We start from the raw sequence: 24,647 nt of genomic DNA, 5'->3' as shown, positions 1-24,647 counted from the left end.
CGCCCAAAACCATCAACTTTTGCCGCATCGCCTCGTGCCTTCGCCTTCCCCGCTCACACATACGATACGACGACCCACCTACCATTGTCAAACCCACGGCCGGCGCTATATAAGCATGCCATGGAACATGGCACGTTCACAGCAACCAACAGCATAGCATCAGCACCAGTTCAAACACACATACATTGCACGCCAAGCTAGCACTCGCGCACAGCACAGCATGGCTGTCTCCGCGCGCAGCGCGGCCTTCGCCACGGCAGCCTCCTTGGCCGTGTACTGGCTCCTTACATCGTTCCTCCACGCACCGCACCCCGCGCTGCTGCCGGCAGCGGCCGCCCTCGTCGCCGTCGCCATCGCAGCGGGAGCGGGTCGGAAGCGTGGCGGCGCCGGCGCCCCTCCCGGCCCCGCGGCCGTGCCGGTGTTCGGCAACTGGCTGCAGGTGGGCAACGACCTCAACCACCGCTTCCTAGCGCGGCTGTCGGCGCGGTACGGCCCCGTGTTCCGGCTGCGGCTGGGCGTGCGTAACCTGGTGGTGGTGTCAGACCCTCAGCTGGCCACGGAGGTGCTCCACACGCAGGGCGTGGAGTTCGGCTCCCGCCCGCGGAACGTCGTGTTCGACATCTTCACGGCCAACGGCGCCGACATGGTCTTCACCGAGTACGGCGACCACTGGCGCCGCATGCGCCGCGTCATGACGCTGCCCTTCTTCACGGCGCGGGTCGTGCAGCAGTACCGCTCCATGTGGGAGGCCGAGATGGACGACGTGGTGTCCGACCTGCGCGGCGACTCCGCCGCCCGCGGGGCCGGCGTCGTGGTGCGCCGCCGGCTGCAGCTCATGCTCTACAACATCATGTACCGCATGATGTTCGACGCCCGGTTCGAGTCCGTGGACGACCCAATGTTCGTGGAGGCCACCAAGTTCAACTCGGAGCGCAGCCGCCTGGCGCAGAGCTTCGACTACAACTACGGCGACTTCATCCCCATCCTCAGGCCCTTCCTGCGTGGCTACCTCAACAAGTGCAGGGACCTGCAGACCAGGAGGCTGGCCTTCTTCAACGCCAACTACGTCGAGAAGAGAAGGAAGGTGATGGACACACCAGGAGACAAAAACAAGCTCCGATGCGCGATCGACCACATCCTCGCAGCAGAGAAGAGCGGCGAGATCACGCCGGAGAACGTGATCTACATCGTGGAGAACATCAACGTTGCCGCCATCGAGACGACGCTATGGTCCATCGAATGGGCGCTCGCCGAGGTGGTGAACCACCCGGAAGTGCAGCGCAAGGTCCGCGGCGAGATCAGGGACGTGCTCGGCGACGACGAGCCCATCACCGAGTCCAATATCAGCAAGCTGCCGTACCTGCAGGCCGTGATCAAGGAGACGCTGCGGCTGCACTCCCCGATCCCGCTCCTCGTCCCCCACATGAACCTGGAGGAGGCCAGCCTCGGCGGCTACACCATTCCCAAGGGCTCCAAGGTGGTGGTCAACGCCTGGTGGCTGGCCAACAACCCGGAGCTATGGGAGAAGCCGGAGGAATTCAGGCCGGAGAGGTTCTTGGGCGAGGAGAGCAACGTGGACACCACGGTCGGCGGCGGCAAGGTGGACTTCCGGTTCCTCCCGTTCGGCGTGGGCCGGCGAAGCTGCCCCGGCATCATCCTGGCGCTGCCCATCCTGGCGCTCATCGTGGGGAAGCTGGTGAGGAGCTTCGAGATGGTGCCCCCGCCAGGCGTGGACAAGCTCGACGTGAGCGAGAAAGGCGGGCAGTTCAGCCTGCACATCGCCAACCATTCCGTCGTCGCCTTCCACCCCATCGTCTCACCATGACCAATTACTTCAACCGAAAAGCCTACACGGCTACACGGCTACACGCACAATTACTCTTCTCGGGTTACAAATATGTCTAGAACTCAGTCGAGTCGACTGATGTCAGCGTTCTGCAGATGCTCCGTTTGATTTCCTTGTTGTTCCTTCGTTTCCCTTTGGGCTTGTTTAACGTGTACAGGGCTTTCTTTTTGTCTTTTTTTTCTTGTCTTGTTTGTTGGGCTTTTTTTTCTTGCTTGTACGTGGGCAGCCTCCTATTGTTTTTTGTTCTCTTTCTTTTAGATTTTTTTTTTGTTTGTATTTGGGCTGTCAAATATATGGGTGTCTGTGTCAGCTCTCCTAGTCGATTTGCACTGTAGTGTGTCTCAAACATACAAAAAGTGTAGTTGTTCTAAAAAAAATGTAGCGTGTTTGTATTTCTTTGAGCACATATTTTTGCCACAAAAAAGAAGAAAAACAAATTAAGAAAAAATGTGTGGTCCACGTGTGCACAAAATCGAGTGGCATTATTCTTTAGATAAATATCCAAAACATGACTAATTTAGAAAAAACACAATAACACAAATCCAAAATGTAAAAATAAATAGAAATAAAAACAGAAACTACAAAATCAAAAATGAAAAATTGAAAATAAATTCACATACTGGAGTCTGGAGGGGCGCCCGCGTCGCCGAGCATCTTGTCACCGGCGAATTCCGCCGCGGAAAGCTTCGATGTGCCCACCCCCATGATGCGGCTTCCTTCCTCGCCCGTTCTCTCTCTCCCCCCGCTTGTCTCTCAGTTCAAACAGTACCGTTGGGGTGGCCTCTAGAAAGATGTTGAGCCTAGGTCCACATTCCAGAGACTTCAAACAGAAAAAAGAGCAGCACACCGTCTATAGATACTCCATTCCACCACAGCAAACATTTATGTGTCCCTAGATCTACACAAAAGTAACTATTTCAGCTTTAATATGCTCTTTTTTCCGCAAAAACAAATTAATTTTTTGTTCTGGTTCCTTGGGAAAAAAATATTTTCAATGCAAAAAAAATTGTATATGATTTTTTAAAAATAACAAAAAGACCAAAATATCTTGAAAAATGCCACTCCCCGCTGTGAGAAAATAAAAAAGCTAGTTGTAAGATCAGTTGCGTGGCTATAGTTGGACATGCTTCTCTCTTGCCGCCGCCCTCTTCGACAAAACAAAGGCGCTTACAAAATGCAACCATGTTAGAAGACATGCAGTTGCATGCCTATTCTGCGACATGCAACTGGCCCCTCACCTCATCCGACAAAAAAACAAAAAGGTCGTGTTGCAACCAAGTTAGAAGACACGTAGTTGCGGCCATATTGGAAGACATGCAGTTGCATGACTACATTTAGGCATGCAAGTGCCCCCCTGTCACTTGTCGTCGCCCCCTTCGACAAAACAATGGAAGCCGCTTACAGTTGCAACCAAGTTAGAAGACATGCAGTTGCGTGCCTAGCGCGGGACATGCAACTGGCCCATCTCCTCATCCGACAAAAAAATAAAAAAAATGTCGAGTTGCAACCATGTTGGAAGACATGCGACTGGCCCCACTCCTTGCCCGACAGAAGAAAAAGTCGAGTTGCGACCAAAGTTAGAAGACATGCAATTGCATGACTACATTTGAGCATGCAAGTGCTCCCTCCCCCCTCTCTCTTGATGCCGCCCCTCTGACAAACAAAGGCCCCAATTGCAACCAAGTTAGAAGATATGCAGTTGTGTGCCTAGCGTGGGACATGCAAACTACTCCCTCTTGTCGTCCGACAAAAAACAAGACAGGTTGCAACCAAGTTTGAAGACATGCAGCTGCGAACATGTTGGAAGACATGCAATTGCATGACTACAATTGCCCCCCCCCCCCCCCCCGCCCACTCTCTTTCCGCCGCCACCTCCGACAAAACAAAGGCGCTTACAAAAATGCAACCAGGTTAGAAAAGACATGTACTTGTGTGCCTATTCTGCGACATGCAACTGGCCCCTCACCTCATACGACAAACAGAAAAGGTCGAGTCGCAGCCAAATTATAAGACATGCAGTTGCGACCATGCTCGAAGACATGCAATTGTGTGCCAGGTGTCGACCATGTAACTGGGCCTCTCTCTTTCTCTCTCAAAAAATAAAGGTCCCTAGTTGCGGCCAAGTTAGAAGACATGCAATTGCATGTCTAGTGTGGAACATGCAAGTGGCGCCTCTCCCCGTACAACAAGAAATGGAAGTCAAGTTGCAACCAAGTTATAAGACATGCAGTTGCGACCAAGGTAGAAGACATGCAGTTGCATGCCTAGCATGGGACATGCAATTGGGCCCCATATCTCCCGACGCCTAGTATCGGACATGCAACTGCCATACCTCTCCCGCCGTCCTCCGACAAAAACACAAGATCAATTGCAGCGAGGAGGGAGGCATGAAGTTGTAGATGGGGTGACACTTGTAGCTGCAAAGCCTAGTGTCGGACATGCAACTGTACCCCTCTTGCATAACCCACTTACAAAATAGAAAACAAAGGTCAGTTTGGATCGGGGTGTGTGGGCATGCAGTTGCGTGCCTAATGACAGACATGCAACTGCCTCCCTGAACAAAACAACAGAGAGTTGCGGCAGGAGTGACACTTGCAGTTACGTGTCTAGTGGCAAACATGCAACTTCTCCATTCCCGATAAAACATCACAAAGTTGCAGTCGCATTAAACACATGCAATTGCACTCGGGGACGACACTTGTAGTTGCATGCCTATTGATAGACATGCAGCTATCCCCCTCTCCCGACAAACAAATCGTTGAGTTGCCGTTGCATCGAAGACATGCAGTTGTAGTCGGGGACGACCCTTGCAGTTGCGTGCCTATTGACAAACATGCAACTGCCCCCTCTCCAGACGAAGAAAGGAAAAAAAAGAGTAATATACGCAAAGGCCACTCCTTCACCAATTGCTTGTGTAGTAAGACGTGTTTAGTTGTGCATGGATTAACGGACATGCATACTGTAAAGTTTTCCTTCGAGGCTAAAGAATAACGAATTAATAAAAAAACATAGTTACACGCGGATATGATGTGTGCAGTCGCATGTGGATAGATGTACATGTAGCTAATAGTATGGTTACAAAATTGACGACAATAAATGTGAACAATTAAGAATTAATAAAAGCCAAAAAATAAAAATGAAAAAAGCACACGAACATATTTCAAAGAAGGAATTATGAGAGAAAAAGAGAACAAGAAAAGAATGAAAATAGCTAATAATTTTAAAAGAACAAACAAAAACAAACAAAATCAAAAGGAAAACTAACCTGCAAATCCAAAATGAATTGGCTCAATCCATTTTGAAAAAAATATTACACAATGTTGCGACCGGAAAAAGGAAATGCAACACAAATTTGCACGAATCTTGGCGCATAGATTAAATAGTTTATCACATTACCAAATATTATAGTATGAGCAAACCTTGACCTACTGGACGGTGACCTCTTCCTGGCCACCGCCGCCATCGTCGTCGTAGTCCTGCTAGCGGTGGAAGGGCACGTGGGGGGGGGGGGGGGGGGGCACCGCCCCACATCGTGGAGGAAAATAAAAATGTTTATTGATTTAGACATGAAGATATAGGGGAAGATAGGACACACACGTTGATCTACTAAAAAAACAAGACAACACAGTTTGCACTTTGCATGGTCTATTTCCATCCACAACCCAACAGACAAAAAAAAGAAACAGGCCGGCCGGCGCGTCATCCTAGCAGGCCGATTATACGTGACAAGGAACTAGCATAAAAGAAAAATCAATCGAGGGATCGACTGAGACTTCGTAAGAAATCAGTCGACTGAGTTTTAGTCGTTCCGTACAAATATATTACAGGAAAGTATGTCAGTTGATTCAAGGGGTTTACTTTTTTTGTTGTTGAAAAGGAGAGGATCACCCCTGTGCATAAGCGGTTTACATAATGCTTTTTCAGCTTTAAGAAATGGGTTTACATAATGCTTTTCAGCTTCAAGAAATGTATGTATTCTGCAAATTGAAATGTTATTGTCATTCATTCACCCCTCTAAAGTTCAAGGCAAATGAACACATTTTTGTTCGTCGTCTCTGGGCTATATATCCTCGTGGAACTCAGGTCATTGAATCAAATTAACCTTAACGAAATAACTAGTGGTTTCTCTTCTTTTAGCCACCCTTTTTCTCATTAACAAATGTGGCGTATGGTGCCCTGCTCAGTTCGTTGTTAGCGTCCTTATGAAAATAGAAACCGGGGTACATGCCTAAGTTTACTTTGGTCGGCACATCATATTATATAACTTGGTTTGCATATTTTAACGATGAACCCTCTCAAATGAGCTTCGGGTTTTCAAGTAAATTAGAAGCACCCTCAGTAGTTCATACGAGAGCTTTACCCAAAAAGCATACAAGAGCTTTCACTGATTCATAGCTCGATGTGCAGCTTAACTACATGGTAAACTCTAATCCTTGGAAGCAGCGATATGGCTCGTACTTCTATATAGTAGCATTATCTGGACGGTCCAATGGGCTGATCGGTTGGTTTGGTAGCATTGAATGAGGCAGGTTGTGAGCTATGGAAAAAGAGGTATTCCCACAAGCGTCATGTCAGAGGACGTAGGAAGACGGCTACACGTACAGATAGCTGTATAGCTGACAGCAGTCAAGCCCGCGCGCAGGTGACAGACTAGACGGACTAGGATCGCCGGTCCAGGATCCTGGCTGTAGTTGGACCATAGTCTAGAATTTTTTGCTCCGTCTCATGGAGAACAAACCACTGTCTGTCGTCTTCAATCAAATAGTTGGAGCGGTGAGGGGGGAAGAGCATTGTGGCAGTACGAAATCCTTCCTCGGCCTTGTTTATAATTTTCACCGGGCATATCCGATTTTTGGACACTTGATGCATCCCTTTTCTTGCTGCGTTAGCTTAACAGTTCGCTTCTTTCCATTGCTTCAACGCTTGTTTCAAGCAATAGTCAAGAGTTACTAAAGTAGTTTGTCCTATTCCCGGTAAAGGAATAGCGGAACGGGTATCTTTAGCAAACAATTTTGATTGGTTGAATCGTATTGAGTTCCGGTCTCTTATAGGGTCTTTCTTTGTCCTACTTATAGTATATTTCCTTCAGCCTATCGAAACTCGTGTTTTTATTAACCAACAACACATGCACTTTGTTAGAACTAAAGAAAAGGGGTCAGGGAGGAAAAATGGAGTTGTAGAGCGAGGCAGCACAAATGGATGGCAGCACCACTGGCGATTTCTGGGCGAGGCCTTGCTTCCTTGACCCTTTTCACGGCGGTTGTGACAACGGTTAGTCAACTCCAGTGGTGTTTCGTCTGATGCATGTGCAGGTTGCTGATCTTCTCGGACGGGGGTGCCTCGCCGGCCTCGGATATGAAGGAGAGAAGCGAGGTGCGTAGTAGAGTACACGCCGATTGGGATGAATCGTCCGAGGGAGGTGACCAAATATAGGACCAGGATACATAGCCCCATCACTGAAACAGAAACCATCAAATTCGTTGCGGCCACAAGGAGCATTATCCTTGACAGTTCTCCGTTGGACGACACTCGAGCACCGGGATTTTGCTGCAATCCGTGAGAATATTTGTAAAGAGAAGAATTGATGAGGCAACCCGGATCCTCTCTTGGCTTGTCAAGCTGAGATCCAGACAAAGATGGTGACGGAGGCGCAAAACTGCGGCCAGCTGCGACAGACTCCAGTATAGCGGGACATGTGTCCTATCATTCGAAGAAGGGACATTGACCAGATTACAATCACGAGAAGAAAAACAAGTAAACGAATTGTGACTACATCAATTGTACCAACGGAAAAGGAAAGATCTGGTTCAAGATCTTACCCTCCACAAGATGCACTTGTAGGGCGGCCTTAATTTTTGCCACCGGTGGATATGTCTCCAAGACATAACGACCGCAGCGAGGATATGGGATTATTGGGAGCATATCCGTGTTCACTGCTATGGGAGACGAAGAACAAGATGTCGCCATTGCTGTACTTCGATGAATTGGAAACAGTGCGGGGTGCAGGAAATGGCTGCTAGGGGGTGTGTCAAAAGGACGATGTAATAAATTGGATTGGATGGAGTACGACTCACGTCCACCACACACATCCAGGAAACAAGAACCCGGTCCAAGAAGATGAGCAAACGTCGGGATCGTAGAAGACCATGGTCGGCTCCAGCAATAATGGCTACCTGACAAGGCGCAGCGGCACTGTTCGATAATGCTGTTTCCTGCCATAATACTCAAGCATATACAATAGTGTGCGCTGATCCCTATATGCACCAACGAGTTAGATAATAGGATCATATAGTAGTATGACCCATAATGAATTTCCGCTACTCCTTGCATTACTATCGATTATGAAGTCTTCCTCTTGGCCTAATGATTAAATACAAAAGTGTAGCGCTTTCTATTTTTGACTTCTTATAACTCCTCATTATGTTCTCCTGGCAATGATTAGGGCATGTGATCTAAAATTATGTTGAGATTCTTCATAACATGTTGATTGGTTAAAATAGCACAAACATGAAACAAGTGATTGTATTCCGTCCTGTATCTCGGGTTAACCTAGAAGTGATTTCCATCTTTACATACTACCTATAGAAGATTATCATTTTGTTGCCCATAAATATTGACATTCTTCCTAAACCTTTGACATTGGTGATTTAGATTTGATGCATTTGGCTATCAAAGAATATGTGAGAACTTCTTTTATATGCATTGAGGTAGTTTAATATTTTAATATAAACCATTTTCAAACATCTTTATTATTGGTTTAGACTTACTAAATGTGTTTGCATCAGTTAATCAAGTTCATGATAGGTAGCATTTAGAGACAAAATTTATCTTTGTTATGATCTTCATGCTCGAGGATGAGCACATGATGTTGATACGTCTCCAAGGTATCTATTTTTTTGTATGTTTCATGCCTATAATCCTTGAAGTATGCATTGTCCTATAAATCAGTTCCCCTTTTTAGTTATTTTTGAATTTTAGAAAAAAAACCAAAGCTCCATGAAAATTCCAACAAAACCTGGTAGGAAATTTCACGACACCGGAGGACCAAAGTCCAACACCTAGGGTGGCCCATGGGCGTAGGCGCACTGTGTAGGCGCCCAGATGCTGCCGGCGTCTACGGCCCCTAGGGCACCCATCAGCTGCCTCTGGTGCCTGATGGTTTTATATACCCCCAAAACTCATACCCAATTTATGGTGCATTTCTTTTTGCCATCGACATTTCGCATTTCAGGGCAATATTTGTTTTCAGTCCTGATCTGGTACTCTGTCGGAGGAGGAATTCATCTTCATTACCACCAACCTCAATGTTTCATCATCAATAAACAACGATGCATTTTAGCAAACATCCGATCCCGCATTATTGACCTCACATCCTTGGAGCTTATTGATGTCAATGACAATCATCATCTTCAAGTTATTCCACGTAGGACTTGTAGATTTTTTTTCTCACAATGACCTCCTCCCACACCTCCTTGCTGATGACAATGCAATCGTCCCTGTGCGTCTTGTACGCAGTGGTGTTGACGCCCACTTCTTCGAGTCATACTCCAACAAGGCCTTCATCACTCGGGATGGTAGTGCTGGAAGCTATCTTATTAGATAATTCTATGATGGCATCGTCGATGAAAAAAGAAAAGAGCACTCATGTCAAACCGCCACGTGTGATGGACATAAAAAATATAAAATGGTAAATAACTTTACAAAACATATTATCATGTGTTTGTTGATAAGATTTGTCTTTCTCAAATGGGTCACAAATGGCACTCCGATGTAGATATTGCTTGGTGGTAGGATGTCGAGGAGGTGTCTAGCCTCATCGTCGTTGAGCCTCATTGTTTGGGCGAAGACGGTAGAATCAAATGCGCCAGCCTCGCCATTGTCGGCATAGAGAATATTCATCTTGGGCATTGGTCCTCTCATGGAAAAACATATCATTTTTCCCCCTGTTAGACCATTGTCAGTAATGAACAAGTCCCATCCTTCGCCTCCCTTGCGGCTCCTTTTTGATCATTTCTCCAGTTCAATGTTGTATGTGCCCCCAACACCCTCAAAGAGCACACTCCCTCCTATTAATTCATTAAATTGCATCCTTATGTTGCAGGTGACAATATGTGCAACAAAAGCAAAATAAAAACGCGTTAGATAAATGGTAAAAGTACTAAAAGAAAAACACAAATGGTTACAAGTGTATGAAAAAGAATAGTTTGTTACCACCGAACTTAAGAACCCCTCTACTAGATAGATAATGAACAATGGTCCACTCGAAAGGCTTCTTGTGCACCTATACATACATACCTTCCATGCCATATCCTGTTAGATAAGATTTAACCTTGGGATATTTACAAGTGCAATATAAGCATCAAGCACAACTAGCAATTTACAAGATAAATACACTATCATCGAAGAACTAAATTTGGACATGGTGAACTTTGGACAATCTGCAAGATCAACTATAGCCACAAGCACTAGCAATCAAAGCACAACTAGTATTTCACGAGATCAATACCTATCATCCAAGCACAACTACAAATTTACAAGATCAATACTACTAGCAATTTACATGATAAACATATCATCCAAGCACACCTAGTATTTTACAAGATCAATACCTATCAATTATGAATTTCCAAGATCAATACCACTAGCATTTTTTGACAAAGCTGGATTTTATTGGCTCAAAATGAAGCATCAAGGGGAGACAAGTACAATGAGCACACACCCAGTATTTTGCATAGTTAGGATGCACACAACCAATAATACCAGTAGCAAATTACAAGATGAGTACCACTGTCGTCCAAGCACAACTAGCATTTCACAAGATAAATACCTATCATCCAAGCATAACTATCAATTTAGAAGATCAATACTATCTATACATATTAATAAAGGGAGGTTATATTCTTGGTTTGATCCATCGTCATATTTTACAAAAGAAGTACATACTTTCATCTGCCATCCAATTTTTCGTCCATCCGGCTGTAGGTCAGATTGACTAGATGTATTGACTTGTCCCCTTACCGCTAACATGTTATTGCCTATCATTTATTTATTAGTTACCTAGATCTTCGCACAGTAGTTCCTCTCAATATTGTAACACTCGTTACATATGAAACGTGCCCCCGCTCCCCTCATCATGTTCTTGCCGTTTCAATATTCAAACATGGAATGTAGCATGTTAAACATTATATAGAGGCGAGTTATAAGTAACATGTACCACATTACCGATGCATCATTCTAGAAACTGAACGACACTTATGGAGTGCAATTCCTATGCTTGATTTTTTTTCTATTCCCTTGCCTCTAGCAGTGAATCAACATTAAAACAATCATACTTTTCTTCTGTTTCTGTCACATAAAGCTAGCCTTGATGTATGTCCTTAAATTTCCACTTAACTTGAATTTTGAAATCATTCTGAATGACACTATAACTTCATTTATCCACTCTCATTATTGTCATGACCCCCCCCCCCCCCAAAAAAACATGTGAACCACCACACTTACCTTCTCCATGCTTTAGGCATGCCCATTTGCAGTTTGTAAAACATGGAAGGATTACATGTTTAGAATTGGATGCCACCTAAAAACACATATCTTCTTATCATTTAGGCAAACTGAAAACATAGAACCACTTGGTAAACTCAAAGTATATACACCTTGTCTCGTTGTTATCTATAGCTCTAGCCATGACTCATATCTTGTATGGCTTTTGTACTCATTCACCTTATCCCATTATCGTGGGTATCGTCTCACTCCATTTTCCATCCTATTATCATCGTGCTAGTCCTTGAACATTGAAGCAATTCTACCTCTCTTCTAGCCTCTTTTGCACAACCATTTACTTATATACCATAAGAAGAGAAAGTGTCAAATGTACAATTTTAAAGGTCAAGTAGAAATAGGAATTTGTTGCATATAATAGAAATGTGTCTACCTGTGAGAGACCAGTAGGAGTGGAAACACATAGAGGAACAAATATAAAGTGTCTCAATAGTTCGAAAGGGGTGCATTTTTTCCTATGGAGGAGGACATCTCCTTACCAACTATGTGCTTTCTAATATGATTATTTACGTGATGTATTTCTTTGAAGTGCCAAAATGGAGTTAAAAGTATTTCTATGGTTGCTTCTTTATGATAGGCTTAATACACTAGATATGCAAAAGCGGAGAAATATTAATGTCACTAACAACTATGCTTACATCCCATGTAATGTTGTTGAAGAGACCATTGAGAACCTCATTTTCCATTGCCCCTTTAGCATTTCTTGTCGGATACGCCTTTCCAGTGGTCTCCGAATGCCTCACGGATTTCTTCGGCAATGTGCTAAAGTGCCATTTAGTAAATCGGAATATTTGTTATAATATATTGGAACATTTTGAAGGAGCTCATTCATTTCATTTCCAAAGGTATTAGGCCTTCGAGATTGGCATGGAGAGAAATCCCCAAATATGTATTATCCATAAATAGTTATTCAAGCTTCTTACCAAGGATGAGGTATGCCATGATATATTCAGTACTATATAGATGGGCTCTAAGATTCTATCCTAGGTCTAGAGGAAACTTGAGGACTCCCACTTTTTGGTTGTTTTTGTGAAGCGAAGACGACTTATTCTCTAGTCCGAAACTATCACTATCAAGGATTGCTCACATGTTAGGTTTTGGGAGGACTCGTGGTTGGGAAATGCCCCCACTTAGCGTCCATACCTAGGTGTTTTTGATATAGCTCCGCTTAGGCATGTCACAATAGATGAGGTGATTTTTAAGGAGTTCTTTACCTAACATGGATGAAGGTGTAGTCATCGGATCGGTCCTCCATTTCTTGAAGTTTTTCTTATTTTTGTGTCAAACAATGCCATGTGTTTTCACTTTCCTAGAACTATGGTGATTTGTATAGGTTGTGCGCATCTAGCTACGCAGAAACCAGGAGTGAACTCTTCATGGTTGTATCACTTGATGCGACGTCAAGGGTCAACAAAAACTATCATCAAAAAAGGTATGCCTGAAAAAGCATGCATGTTTACACAAAGAGTAGGTGCAACATAGAAGTTGGAACCAGATAAATCACGGAGATCAAACAAACAGACCATTGAAGATATCCATAATAACAATTGCAATGACTAAATGAAATATGCTTGCGCTCAAAGAACACAACCAAGATTACATGTCTCTTATTATTAATGGGATTACATGTATCCTCTCCTTGCTTACATTGGGGGGAAAGGACTTGAAGAAGACGCTTCAGGATCAGTGCCACCGAACTGCCAACCGAACCCCACCTCAAATGACCTCTTCGGGTGAATATCACTGCTAGGGAAGACTGTGCTTGTGTTGGTGTCATTACGGCCACTAGAATTGTGGCCACTATAGACCAGGGCGTTAAGGTCTCCTCCATACCTCATCATGTCAAGTGAATCCTCTTGTCGCTGCGGCGGAGCCTTAAACATCGTGGGAGGCCCCATGTCCATGCCACTAGTGACATAGGGAACTGTTGCTGCTGCCGGATACATCATCGAAGACCCCATGTCCATGTTGTGAGTGATGTATGGAGCTGGTGGTGGCGCGTGATAAGTCGACGAAGACTCCGTGTGCATGTAGTCGGTGACGTATGGAGCTGGCAGTGGTGCGTGATACATTGCTGGAGACCCCATGTCCATGGTGTTGGTGACGTATGGCTCCTGGGGCTGGAAGACAGGTGGTTGGCCACTAATTTTTGTGATGCTTTCCCCCATGCTCTGGAGGATCACCTCTAGCTTTCGGCCAACATTGGTGAGATCCTCGATGTTGAGGCCATCAAGGCTCGAGAGGTTGCTTCTGAGCATGGCCTTGTGTAGGAGGATTCTGGTCTCGTTGTCTTCACAGACGCCCTGGAGTTTGTGGCACTTGGCCCGGAGCTTATCAAAATGTTGGTTGAGAAAGCCTTCATGATTCACCGTCTTCTTGAAGTTCCCCCCCGGCATATTCTTATACCGGTTCAGGACAGGCACCGCCTCAGCGGGGGACGGGAACACCTGCGGTGCCGCCTCGCCCTCGCCATATACTAGCACACAGGCCTTGGCCTTGCACATGATGGCCAACTCCTCCGCCTTCTTCCTTAGGCCCTCACACCGCTTCTTTGAAGTACTGCATCTGGACTTTTTATCGAGGATGTATCGGAGGGCCACCTTCTTGCGAGCCATTTCCAACAAAGGGATAAAGCGGCAAAGGAGAGTTGCTTTGTTTTGGTGAGTTGAAAGCAATAAGGGTGGATAGATTTATAGTGGAGGATCAGCCAAGAGACCCAATACGAGGAAGATGCAGCGTGCTAATCCAGAAACTTTTAAATGTAAGTTGATAGGATAAGGAGGTGCTTCATAAATGCATCATTAAAGCACAATATTTCTGAAATTGACACATGGAATGCTCATAGTAGTCGGCCGAGCCAAAAATGCGATAAAAGAATGGTTTCTCTCAAGAGCCACATGAATCTTATTAACAGTATATGCTTATTTTAGCTATACATTACCAAATTAATTTTCAAGTTTAATATGTTCTAAAGATGGATGCTTATTCAAATGACATTCAATTTTAACCAAGTTATTATAAAAAAAAATCAGTAAGTAACATACTTAAATTATCTCATAATGCATAGATGAACTGAAATTACTTATTTACAAAGACATGTACGCAATTAAACCGATTGGTCATGCATGTTGTGTGAGTTAAGTTCTACCAATTTTTCCTATATGTGAATTAAATGTGGTTCCATATATTCAGGATTGACCAAAGGTACTAGATGACCACCAGTGATTCATATGGTAAATGAAAAAGTAATTACTATCAGCATACATTCCAAGGCAATAATTACTTCCATCTAGAAGATATGGACCGACCTTTTTTTTAGATGTCTGGTTAAGCTAGGTAGCGCAAGTTTGCTATAGTTGTAAATATTTGCGTGTCAGAATTATGCGTACTTTTTTTAACATAGTACAGACGCAGATGCTCATACATACACACATACGCTCACCCCTATAAACGCACGCGCACACGCATGTTCTATCCCTATGAGCACCTCGAGAAAATGAGCCGGCACATCATCTTGAAATTGATGAAGTCGCTACAGATGCCTTCGTAGTAGACGGGAATGTCTCCCCTCACATAATGCACATCGTCGAAAGGCCTGAAACAGATTCAGAAAAATGCAATCACCAATGCATGTCTAGAACTTGAACCCTGATGGGTTGGTTCTGCCTCAAGGAAGCTAATCATCTGAGCACTGCTACATGTACTTGCCGGAGCTTTCCTCGCAAGAAAAAAAAAACAATTGATTCCTTGCACCAGATATATAGATATATTCAAAGTAAATAAGCAAATGATAGCCATATCAACAAAATGACAATCATAGAAGCAGACATATGTACTCACAATAATTATAACATTCTTTCTAGGCATTTAAGCCAATCCGATATAAATCTGGAATATTCACAACTCGTCATATAATTTTTGTGTCTAACGAAGCTTATGCCTTATTTGAATCACCATGTGGCTTTGTGGCAACTCAACATTATACAATAATTTTGTGGTGACGTATGACACGATAACTGGTGCTACATCTCCTTCCAGTACCAACTGGGCTACCACTAATGTCGCTAGCACCACCGCCACCGTTACTCATCTGCTAGCCTTGCACATTGCCACCACCGCCACGATTATTTGCACTCTCTCTAGCTACTGGTAATATGTCTATTGCCACCACTTCTCATCATTTCACCTTTGCATCCACTACGATCGATTCATCGACCTGTACCATGGTCGTTGTTTCCATGTGCCTCATCATGTACCTTTGCGCCCCTGCCTCTGTGACCCCCACCTCCCCAACGTCCACCACCACCTCCTCCTCCACTCCAAGACCCCTATCCACACACACTTTGCCGAGGTTTAGCCACGTTCACGTCCTTATAGAAACAGAAAAGTATGTTTTTGGTCCCTTGAATTTACAAGAAGTAGACATCTAGTCCTTCACCTATTTTTGGTCGACATTTAGTCCCTCATGCCTCAAAACCAGATACATTTCGTCCAAAACCAGAATTGTGACAAAAACTGCTGACGTGTCATTGGTTTCACATTTTTTTGAGGTATTGGTTTTCTCTCTCCTTCCCCCCTCTTCTCTCTCATACAACAAAAAGCATTTCCTTGAGGACCTTGTCTGCCTTATCCCACACCCATGGCAACGTTGCCGAGCTCGAAACCGTCCATCCCGCGCTAGTGGTAGCTGCACCATGGCCACTCGCGCACGTGGAGAAGCCACATTTCAACCTCGTCCCTCGCCACCTCCACGTTGACCCCCTCCTCCGCCATGGTGCGCGTGGCGAGGGGCTCGTCGAGGACGAACGGGAGCATCATGGCGGATGCCCAAAAACGAAGCTCTTGACGGTGGAGCCCCACCCGCAGTGCGCCAGGGACGCGCCCGTCGCGCCGTGTGCGAGCTCCGCCAGCCACCCTGTACCATGCCACAAGTTCGACGCTGAGGTGTGTTAGCTTTAATCTTGATTCGATGTATTGAATGTTTTAGCTTTGGGTCTACATGTAACTTAGATAGTTTAGGGAGTAGCTAGTCGTGGAAGCTTCTGTTGAGTGTGCGGAGAAGACGAGATGCCGGGCTGCTGTGCGATGCAGCGAGCATGGTGAGATGTCGATTGCAGTGTGAAGCCGCGGTGTTGTGGGATGCGGCACGGTCGCGTGAAGCGGCAAGGCACACTGGAGTCAGGCCGGCAGAATGAACTAGTGTACTACTCCCTCCGTCCCATAATATAAGAACGTTTTTCGAGCTAATATAGTTTGAAAAACGTTTTTATATTGTGGGACAGAGGGAGTAGTTTGTTAGTGTGCATGCATGCAGTTTGCTTGGTCAGGTGGTCGTCGAGTAGTCTGGACGTTGGAGCGAATCAAGGAGATAGAATAGGTGCATGCAAGTACTGGTTAGCTTAGTGCATGGCTTAGTGGGATAAGTGGCCGAGTGTGCAGGCTAGGGTAGTGCGTGCGTGAGTGCCAGGTCCTTCGTATAAATACATTGCATTGCGTTAATGAAATGAGAGGCCGTGAGGGCTGGGAAAACAATGTAGTGTTTGTGGCTGCCAAGTAAGAGTGCCTCTGGGCAAAGCTTGTGTGCTTTTTTTGGTATATGCGCGCGTGTGTGTTGAGTCTTCCTCTAGTGTGTGTGTTCCTGTGTGAGACAAAAGAAAGAGAGAGAGCTGCGCGAGGCAGCTCGAGGTGGAAGAAGAAGAGGCGCGGCGAGAGGCCGCGGCAACAAGGTGGGGATGCCGAGCTCGATCCAGCACGGGAATGTGGTGAAGCTGTTGTGCAACGTGATGAGCGAGGACGGCGTGGCAAGCCTGCTGGTGTAGGAGCAACTCTCAAACGATGGCATGTACGAGTACGAGTGGCCGCACGGGCCGGTGGTGCGGAAGTTGGGCGGGTTCGGGCGGCCGGAGCGTGACGGGGTGGTTGTGGGACACGGCGGCTGGATGTCAACGAGACTACGAGAGTGAGAAGTTGATGGCTCTACTGGATGGGGAAGCAGCGCATGAGGAATGGGAGAAAGAGTATGCTGACCAGGTACGGGTATATAATTCGGGGGGTCGTGCTGTGCATGAGCCGCACATCGGCCATGCGGCCATCGATGCAGTCAGTGGTTCCGATGTTGCGAGAAACACGCCAAGCGATGCTGCGAGCCCTTTCATGGCCTTCGTTAGCTCGAGCTTCCCGGGCGGCACGTCGGCCGTGGACTCGGTGTGGTCCGTCGGTCATCCATGTGCAGCAGCAGCACTGGCACGAAAGCGGAGGCTAGGCTACAGCGACAGCAACAACAGGAGCCTGGCGAAAGTGCTGCATCGTCGTTGGTGTGCTGGGTGAGCGCACAGAAGGTGCCCGAGAAAATGCCGCCACCGTGTGGGCGAGACACAGGGGAGGAGAAGAGAGAAAACCAGTGACACGTCAGCGGTTTTCCACACATTTCTGGTTTTGGACGAAATGTCTCTGGTTTTGAGACATGAGGGAGTAAAGCATCCACCTGCAGACTTGTATAGAAATGCTTCAGACCTTCGAAAACAAGACCAAGAAAACTGGTGCAATTCAGAATTTGTTTGATTCAGCATGTGATCTCGTCCTCGGATAATTTCCATATTTCTTAATGGTTTCTTTGGATATTCGTACAATTTTACAGTGATACAGGCTTAGTGCCAACACTCATTTTGTACGGGCCAGGTTTACGGGACGGATGCCGTTTTGCCGGCCTGAATAGATCCCACAAATTCACTTGTCCAGGATTTTTTTTGGATCCCGAATTCGTGGGCTCATTTCCTTCATATCTATGGGATTTACCTTGTGTTTACCGGTTTCCGTTTCCTTTGGCGCAAACTCATTGCCGCTCGCTTCCGTTCGTGCCTCCACTCCCCGCTGCCGCAAATCCACACCCGTTCTTGCTGCTCCCGGTTGCCCCGCACCGTCCGAAAGCTCGGCCGCCCCGCATCGCATCCATTCCACCAAGTTTTAGCACGAGGGTGTCCATTCGTCGCCCGTGCCGCAGCTGGTCTATACATTGCTTCCGTTCCCCCTCATAGAAATAAGCAATATAAAGTATTTTATTTTAATCCGCATCGCCTGCTTACATCACCTGATTATACTGCATGGACCATAACCATGCACGTCAGCATGTATCCAGGTTTGAGATGCCAGGTGTAGATGAACTACGGCGTGTTCGACCCCCGTGATGCTACCTGGGTGCGGATAAACACACTTGAAGAGTAGTCGATTTTCATCGGGGACAACTACCCCATAGTGCAAACGATGCCACCTTCCGTGCACAACGTCGACGGCCTACCGATCATGAAGAACGGGTGCGTTTTCATTGCACACCGACGGATTCATATCTTGAACGCCCCTATCCTTGATCTATGCCGCTTCAGTTTGGATGAGTCTCCATCGTGGGGAGCCACACTCAGAAGCTGCGATGATATGGACTCCCGTTGCCCACCATTATGGATCGTTCCATCTATGAAGAACACGTGGGACTGGAACTACGAGATGGACATGTACCTAGGAGTGGACATACGAACCTGAGTAATGTAGCGCATCAAGTGAAGTAGAAAGGCACAAATAGTATGAACATGCGTGGTATATAGGCATTTGTCTCTTACTGCCACTAAATGTTGTACGTGCAATGCACGGTGATGTTATGATGTACGTGCCTAAGTACTCTACTACTATATTAATTGGAGACACACATTAGGTTTTATATTTGTTTACGTGTATAGCCCGAGACATTTCAACTAGACGTGTCTTTCTCTTCGGGTCGCACTTTGTATCGTTCATACCACTAGTACTACGTGTGGTCTCCGACCTAGAAGTGGAAGAAGTGGAGACGCTCTACCACGCTATTCATGTCCCACTCCTTTCGCTTACGTGTGGGACATCTAGCACGTGCCGTGTTTGGCACTCCTTCGTCGTAAAAGTTGAAACGCTAGCTTTCATAAAAAATATAAATCAACAGTGATACTATACCACGCGGTTTCCTTGCTCCTCGATATCGGAAAGAATACTTCCATCCACCAACATGTGGGACGTCGACCATCCTGGTCCACTTGCCATGCACGCAAAACTCCAAGGGAGAGTCACCCCGGTCGCCGCGTCACAATAATAATGACTAATGAGCCATCAAATCACAGGCCCAACCTTTCCCACTGTAAAGTTGCTCGGACAAAGAAACCATCATGACTTCGTTGAATTTCGCTTCTTGAAGAAAATTACTGTACCAATAATACTGCTAGCTACAGTAGTACTGTACTCCAGCGGAGGCCTCCTTTGGTTCATATGATAGGAATTTAATAGGAATATGAAAATTATAGGAAGTGAGATGATATGCACCTCAATTCCAATAGAGAAAGAGTTGCCATTTGATGCGTAGGATAGGAATTTTTTCATTGAGTCTAGGCTAATGTACTAGTAATTGGCTCTAAAAACTACAGTAGTAACTAGTACTAGTACATGCTCGTAATTAATTAAACAAACGTACGGGCGACACAGACACACACACTAACTACTAGTACTACTACTTCTCACATGCTGACCAGACACCGTCGTTCTCCTTCCCAGCTTTGTCGACGACACCCCACCGTGCTTGGATCTCCGCCGAGCTCTCCGCAGCAGTGCGTGCGTCCTCTTATTTCTTGCGGCGGCGGGCCACTCTTTTCTTCAATGCTTTCTGCCTTTTCTGCTCCCTCTGTGTGGCTTTGGCCGCCTCTTGCTCTACCTCCCATTCGGCCTTGGCAGCTTCAAAGTCCGCCCACGTAGGTGTAAGGTCGCGAGCAACGATGAACTCGGCACGGCGGGATGCCATCGCTTCCCTACCATTTTGTGTGCGGTCCTGGGTGGCGAGGAACTCGGCGCGGCGGGATGCCATTGCTTCCTTACGGTTAGTGTGCAGCGCGGTGGCATGAACGACGCTTAGTGAGAGCTCTGGGGCAGAGTGGCCGGACAACCGTATAGTGCATTGGTTTGTCAAGAGCTCAAGGACAGACGATGAAGGAAATTTGGATTCCCCTTCAATCCTAGTCATTTATTACCGAGTAAAATGCATTGGCGGTCATCGAACTTGTCTTGATAGCTCACTTTGATCATTGTACTTAAGAATACGGTTAATACGGTCATTATATATGAGATATGGTGATTATTACGGTCACTGGCTCAGCGTATAGCTCCGTATTTGTCTGGTTGACCAGTCAAACAGTCCACATGCTCCTCATCGATCAACTCGTATTCTGTATCTATCTATCTATCTATCTATCTATCTATCTATCTATGCGGGCCTACTTGTCAGTGGAGAAAGAAATAAAAACCAAAATTATGCGTATGTGAGGAATCAAACCATGGACTCGTCATTGCAACGCACACTCGTCAGCCAAATAAAAATGAAATACTTTGCGTTAAATGCACAAACCGATTTTTTAATATTATACGTGATGCACACATTAGCACACACCGTCCATAGACGCAAGTAGCATGTACGCGTGCAGACATTCACGCTCACGCTATCAAAACATGGTAATGCATGCACGTCGCTCTCTCAATCAAAGTCCTGCTCATGGCGCATTGCAAACGGCAAGCCCTTCACCTGCGCGCCCCGGCGGTGCCTAAAATTACTGTTTAGACGTTTGTTGGCGGCCTTCACGGACACCGAGCATGTATTCACCAGGCTCAACACCAACGTCATACTCGTGCTTGGGCGCCGAGCGCCCGACATTAGCCATGGCTCTGCACACGACACGACGACGTGACTCAGCACCTTGCTCTTGTATATCATCCATCACAACGACAATCTATAAAACAACCTAGCTAGAGAGGGTACTATGGTACCTATATATGTATCGTGAGCGACCGATCATAGTGCCACTGCACACGAGTGTGTGTTTGATCGATTCGTCCATTATTCGTAAGTTATGCATGGTTGTGTGGTGTCTAATGGTGGTCGTCGAAGGCTAGCTGGCGACAAGAGCAGTTGCATGGACGCCTGGTTGTCTATACGTGTCGCGTACGCTTCAAAGGCTCATCATCCATGAGTTCACATGATTTACCACCACGCCAGCGTTTGACCGCCCTGGCCTACCGAAACCCCTTCCATCGCTAGCGCGCGCTTCCCGCCTGAAACGGTCACCGTCACTCCAGAACGTCAATGCCGCATTCACGCCCGACGCGACCTCTCACTGGCGCCGACATTGTAGTAGCGCGACGGTCGAGAGAGCGCCACACGCGTGGCATCCAGGTGCAACCGACTGCTCCGCGTTAACGACACCATGGCCATTCGTCCGTCCGCCGCCCACATTAATGACACGCGGCTACTGACGAACCTACTCTAGCGCCATCCGTCCATCCGTCTGCCATGGCTCATTGCCATTCGCCCGCTATATTAACTTCAGCCCCAGCTCCCAGCCATAGCCAAAGACACACAATCATTCTCCTTCGGTCCCTTCCTTCTGTCGGCACCACTCCAACAATGGCCTCCCGGTGCTCCAAAGCTCTCTTGGACGTACTGTCGCAGGAGCAGACGAAGGACATCGGCAGCTCCGCTTCGGGCGCGCTCCAAAGCTCTCTTGGATGTACTATCGCAGGAGCAGACGAAGGACATCGCCAGCTCCCCCCGGCCGCCCTTCGCCACCATGACCACAAAGCCGGCACGCGTGTGCGGGCCCAGCCGGCAGCGAGGAAGAGTAGTACATGGTAGGTCGCCGCCGCTTTGGCCCCAGGAAGGCCACCGCTCCTCCACTCAGTCGACGCCAAGCTTGGTGGGGTAAACATCGGCGGCCAATTAGCCGCTTGACGGCGACGTGGAGGCGGAAATCTTCAGAACCTCGTGCTCCGGAGGAGGAGGTTATCGAGGCTGAGCTGGGCAAAGCCGAGGCGGATGAGGAGGAGGCAAAGGCAATAGCCGAGGCGTCAGTTCTCGGGGCTCATGGTCGGACATGGTGGTCAGGCGCCGACGATCGTGTAGATTAGGTTTACAGTAGGTTTTAGTATGTTTGTGCGAAATATGTAATGAATTTCGTCTAGTTTATAGGAAAAGTTTTCGAAATGTAATGAATTTCATTTCAGTTAATTTGAAATTTGCTTTGTTTGCACGAATTTCGTCCGGTTAGTTCATATATTTGTTGAAAGGTATGCGGGCAGCATTGGATGGCATCCTCTGGCATCAGTGTCCTCGGACAGATGCCGGTGTAAATTTGTGGGTCAGCGCTGGAGATGCCCTAACTATCATGCTATAATCGCTAACAGTGCTCCATTATTTCGCAGGCAACAGTTATCCCTCGATCAAAATCAGATCCACCTTGTTTCGCACTCCTCCCATGTAAGAGTGGAGACGCTTGCTTACATAAAAATGGAGCAAGTGGATGGCACTATAGCACGTCATATCACTCAAACCCACTAGGCCAAACTAGCCCGCCTAACGCGCGGGAAAGCCCCGCCCTCGTCATTTTATTCTGGATTTCTATCGATCAACTGCACGAAAATGTTACACTTTGCAAGTTCAAAAGGAAGAGGCGGCACACTTAAAGCACGCCTGTCGCGTTCATGTCGCACCCCCGACAGTCTGGCTCGCACGCCGCTCACCAGAGGGAACACGCGTTGTCTTGCATTTTCACTGACATGTGGGACTGCAATTGAATAAACCGTCGATAGCCGAAATCTAATCTCTCAGCAGGCGTCGGCTGAGAAGAGAGAGATGGGGGAGGGAGAAGAGATTGCGTGCCCGCCACGCATGGACTCCAAGAAATATGGTGATAATGTGAGGTGGGCCATGCGGGAGTCCGGACCGCTTCCAAGCCCGCTTCTGACCGCCCTGGCCCACCAGAAAACCGCTCCCCCTCCCGCGTGCGCTCCCCCCTTAGACGCCAGCTACCCGCATTCATAACAAGTACAATACTGGGCCATAAGCTCGCTTATGTGGAGGAGAGAGAGAGGCATTGGCAAAGTCAAGGAGTGGGCTCTACCAGAGCCCGTCTCCGCACGTGCTCCTAGGTATAAAAAACTAATTAAAAAAAGAGTTATAAAAACAATTGTGTCTAAAAAAAGAAGGTAATTTTTTTGAGAGGAAATAGATAGAGAGAAAGTGAGAAAAAGTTGTAACCTTATAGCCAACCTTATAGTCAACACTATGGTACATGAGGAAGGAGGGAGTTGTGCACATGCCAAGTTCACTGGGCTGCCGTGTTCCACACTCCTCCGTCGTAACAGTGGAGAAAATAGCTTTCATCAAACATAAACAATGAATACTCGTTGCTCATCCTCGATATCGGAAAGAATAATTTCATTCGCCGACATGTGGGACGTCGACCATCCTGGTCCACTTGCCATGCACAAAATTATCCTGGTGCACCCCGGTCGTAGCGCAGGCCCAACCTTTCCCACTGTAAGTTGGTCGGACGAAGGAACCATCATGACTTCGTTGAATTCTGCTTCTTCAAGAAAACTTATTATACCCGTAATACTGCTACCACACGCGAAGACTGGACGACACTATAGCACGTCATATCACTAAAACCCACTAGGCCAAACGGGCTCGCCTAGGATTTGTACGTCTCTGTACTGCTATGATTTTGTGTTCTAAAAAATATCCTTTGTCAATCTAACGATTAGGAGTAGAAAGAAATGAGGCCTCCTTTGGTTCATAGGATAGCAATTTTATAGGAATAGGAAAATCATAGAAAGTGAGATGACATGCATCTCAATTCCTATAGAGAAAGAGATGTTATTTGGTGCATAGGATAGGATTTTTTCCATTGAGTCTAGGCTAATTTTTTTCCTCCAAAATATGAAGCATTGATTCCTATCCTACATAGGAATAGGAATCCATTCCTATAAACCAAAAGGCATCAAAAGAATTTTTCCTTTGCAAATCCTATCCTATAGAGTTCCTACAAATTTCCTACAAACCGAAGGAGGCCGGAGGGTCTTTCTCTCTCTCTAGATCTCTCTCAATTCAACAACCCGTCTAGCACACATACACACTCTCTTTAGCCACTCCGAAAGTACGACATCACTACACATTCACGCTTCCGACAAATTTTTTACACATTCACGCATGTTACAAGTACATGCCAATTTTGCTGGATATTAATGCGAATGTATTCGTGAACCAACTCTTTGAGTTTGATGTGAATTAATATATAATTGTGGACTATTGTTTGCTCGATCGCTAAGCCTACAATTTTAGGAGCTTGAGCTATTGGTCGATCAACGACGGATCAGACCTATAAGCGTACCACGAGCTCATCAGTCC

The 24,647-nt window shown here is 46.5% G+C and overlaps 2 protein-coding genes across 2 annotated transcripts; one reads left to right on the top strand and one right to left on the bottom strand.

Moving 5' to 3' along the window:
* The first annotated feature begins 155 nt into the window (after positions 1–155).
* LOC123166406 (cytochrome P450 CYP73A100) lies at positions 156–2,164 on the top strand. The gene has a single exon (XM_044584202.1). It carries the CDS (start codon positions 221–223, stop codon positions 1,823–1,825), a length of 1,605 nt encoding a protein of 534 aa, XP_044440137.1. The 5' UTR covers positions 156–220; the 3' UTR covers positions 1,826–2,164.
* Positions 2,165–10,650: 8,486 nt separating this feature from the next.
* LOC123168908 (uncharacterized) lies at positions 10,651–14,019 on the bottom strand. The gene is made up of 4 exons (XM_044586768.1): positions 13,052–14,019; positions 12,043–12,166; positions 11,348–11,423; positions 10,651–10,673 (listed from the first exon to the last, which is right to left on the bottom strand). The coding sequence occupies exons 1-4, from the start codon at positions 14,017–14,019 to the stop codon at positions 10,651–10,653; spliced, it is 1,191 nt and encodes a 396-aa protein (XP_044442703.1).
* Positions 14,020–24,647: the final 10,628 nt, after the last annotated feature.

Source organism: Triticum aestivum, chromosome 7D (assembly GCF_018294505.1).
Source record: "Triticum aestivum cultivar Chinese Spring chromosome 7D, IWGSC CS RefSeq v2.1, whole genome shotgun sequence".
NCBI classification, from domain to species: Eukaryota; Viridiplantae; Streptophyta; class Magnoliopsida; order Poales; family Poaceae; genus Triticum; species Triticum aestivum.
The sequence above is the reverse complement of the archived record's forward strand: the minus strand, read 5'-3'. Positions and strand labels throughout refer to the sequence as shown.